Below are 3245 nucleotides of genomic sequence, written 5' to 3'. Positions count from 1 at the left end.
CATTTTTGGGCCAAAATTGAAATATGTATTCCAATTTTATTTCGATTTGGTGCATCCAAATCGAGAATCAATATATAATCGATATATGCCTATTCCACTTGTATTCCTGTTGCCAAACAGAGTTAATATTTATCCCTAGTTATAAACAATAGAGTTGTATCCAACAAAAACTATTATTAAGAAATGTATGTTATAAAATAAATACAGCTACTTAACACTTCTCATAACTCACTGAGATTTATCTATAATGCGGACTCGCACCATTGTACTGAGTACACTATAAATTTAACAAATTCTGTCTGAAAAAAGTAAATTTACAAAGGGCCTGTCACGCCTCTCATTATAGAGAGAAATATAAAGCATATTCAAGCGAGGACATAATAATTTAGATACATCTACAGACAGGAAAATATAAAATATCAAGAAGTCAAAGGAGATAATTATTTACTGTAGAGGGTAGGCCTAGTATTTATAAACTATGAAACATTGAAAACCTAGACTATTCTACATTCTAGCTGGCAAAAACCCAATGAATGGATGAAGAACTCGCATAGATAGAGTGATAAAGGAGAAGGCATGTAGATTTGGTATTGGAAAGGCTGTCCATTCTCTATCTAAAATCATGATGGAAGTCTTCAGATAAAAATCTCCCCACTGGGATTCACAAACAATTAAACTAGTGACGAAATCATTCTCTGTCCATTCTCCATACCTATGAAAATTTAATGGTATGTGAATATAAGAAAATTTGCTTGAAAAATCTGATTGAAGAGTAGCCTGGAGATGACATAGCAATTATTAGACTCTACAATAATAACTGTTATAGGGCTTGACTGATGCTCTGATGCTCTTCTCCTCTGGAACTATCACAACTTATATTACATTATAAAATTCCTTCTCTTTATAATTCCAAACCATTTTACAGATGTAAGTTCCTCAGGGTTTTTAGGAGAAAATAGAGAATGGTTAAAAAAGGCACAGCATGCACAATCTGATCAACTATGAGGTGCCCCATTTAATGGCTTAGAGGAATTGATGGTCATCCTTATGATTTCTTGCCCATCATACTTGCAACTCAACCCTTGAGCCCTTTCGATTATTCATTTATTACAAGGAAGGAAGACTAAACTTAAAGTTTATGTATATTTGATAAATAATAAGTGCAACTAATGTAAAAGATTTACAAAGATTATAAATGACAACAAAAATTCAGGTGCCATTTTAATAAAAATTGCTCAACTTCCCAAATTACCAAATGAAATAGAAACGAGATTATAAATAAAATAATAAATGAAAATAATAATTAATAAACACATCAGTTATTTCTATCAAATAGTTAAACTAAAAATTTTATTTATAGCTTGCATAGAAACAATCAACAGAAGGTGACACAACACCAAAAAGTTGTTTATATGTACAATTAGTGATCTAGGATTTAACATTATGGAGTTATCTTCATACAGCATCTTGATGAAGCTCTGTAAAACACTAATGCAACAGAATTCTTAGCATTAGAAACAGTCCCAGCTGCTTAGATTTGACCAAGCTGAGTTGTTTACATATGATCAACCTGGCAGATTGGGAGCAATAAAAGGAGACTGATTCCCTGTATGTTCAAACTGGTCATCCTTCATAGCATAGAAATATGAACCTCCCATGGGAGGGCTCATCTCATGCTCCTTCATGAAATTCTTCACATTGAAAAACTTCCTCTCCTCTACAGGTTCCACTTTGATCTCTCCCTTCTACACAAAAATCAAAAGACAAATAACTGATAATGAGCAACAGAACTCATGATATAAGAACATATCCCAGAAACAGAGGAATTAGATTGAAAAAGTTGCCTGTTACTATGTAAAGTTCCTTCTCTTTCTCTATATATACCAGCAGAGAAGTGGGCTGTATACGTACCTGCTTGAAGAGAAGAAAAGCATAACGGTGGGAACCTAGAGGAGGGTCTGGACCTATGTATGGCACCACCTCTTTTCCTGTTTCCCATATCTCTGTAAACAACAACATTCACAACAATAATTGTAGCCATAACACCCAATAGAATATTTAATAAGACACTTTTCCCATAAGCTTGTATTCTGACAAACCCATCTCTTTTTTGATAGCCCATATCTATTAAACCAGTCTCTCTTTTGATTCCTAAAGATACCCTCTTTGTTCTGAAGAAACCATCTATGTTTTCAATCTTGAAGAACCCATCTCTCTTTGGAAGAGAGCTAGAGATGTGCTAGTTTCATAGTAGCATAAAATGATTTTTCCCGATAAACCCTTCCCAGAAACCCTAATAACCATTAAAGAGAACAATTGTCTTTTCATCTTACCTGTTGTGGGAGGTGTTTCACCAGGAATGTTAACAACAAGCCAATGCAAGTAGCACCTGAAGGCAGGGTCCTTGGGAGTAGGGGCATCTGGGTCAACCATGAGAATGGTATAGAGATCTTCTGATGTACCAAATGGAGAGCCCCTCATTTCAACCCTTGGTTTTTGGTGGGTTTGTTGCACTCTCATGGCCACGCCACTTGAAACCTCTATATGATCTCTGTACACCACTCTCATGTCCAAAAATGGTTCCCCCACTTCATCAACAACATCTGGGATTATCTTAGCTGCCTTCAGAAGCTCTGCATTCAAAGGAGCGCCGCTACTTGTTGCCATCTTGATTCTTTTGTTTCAAACTTCAGCTCAGGCTTAGCATTCACAGAATTGGACTAGAAAATATATATGTCTGAATTTAGAAACAAAAATGAGAGCTTGACATGTAGAAGAATGGTGGCCTTCAAGGCTATCCACATGGCACGTTTTATGTGACACGCGGATTGAAATTTCCTCTTATTTTGGACAGTATTTTTTAAATGGGTCGTTCTCTTTATATAAGAAGAAATGAATTATCTGATGCCTTCTGTTTCAGTGCAGCAATATATATCAATGAACAGAAAAATGGTTTGAATGCTTTCGCAACACATCTTTGCTTTCTTCTTGAAGATGACGCATCGAGTTACCGGAATCATGGAATGAATCAATTATTTACAGTCCTCTCAAGTTATGAATGGGGTTGGATTTTAAAAGTCAAAATAACAATTAAAAAAACATAAAAAAATCCAAGAATGTTAAATGTTAAATGTTCTATTGTTTCAGGTATATATTGATTTGAAGTTATGTTGAGTATGATAGTAAACCGTAGAGGTTTAGGAAAAGTTAATTATTATTATGTGTAAGTTGTGTTGTAGACTCTT

General features: G+C 34.8%; 1 protein-coding gene across 1 annotated transcript; it reads right to left on the bottom strand.

Moving 5' to 3' along the window:
- Positions 1-1365: 1365 nt before the first annotated feature.
- On the bottom strand, positions 1366-2986 carry LOC149546219 (uncharacterized). The gene is made up of 3 exons (XM_089794552.1): positions 2334-2986; positions 1912-2003; positions 1366-1745 (listed from the first exon to the last, which is right to left on the bottom strand). The coding sequence occupies exons 1-3, from the start codon at positions 2665-2667 to the stop codon at positions 1566-1568; spliced, it is 606 nt and encodes a 201-aa protein (XP_089650678.1). The 5' UTR covers positions 2668-2986; the 3' UTR covers positions 1366-1565.
- Positions 2987-3245: the final 259 nt, after the last annotated feature.

The sequence above is a fragment of the Cupressus sempervirens genome, chromosome 7 (assembly GCF_028749045.1).
Source record: "Cupressus sempervirens isolate cs-2001-9-10 chromosome 7, ASM2874904v1, whole genome shotgun sequence".
Taxonomy (NCBI): domain Eukaryota; kingdom Viridiplantae; phylum Streptophyta; class Pinopsida; order Cupressales; family Cupressaceae; genus Cupressus; species Cupressus sempervirens.
Note: the sequence above shows the minus strand (reverse complement) of the source record. Positions and strands in the feature narration are given on the sequence as shown.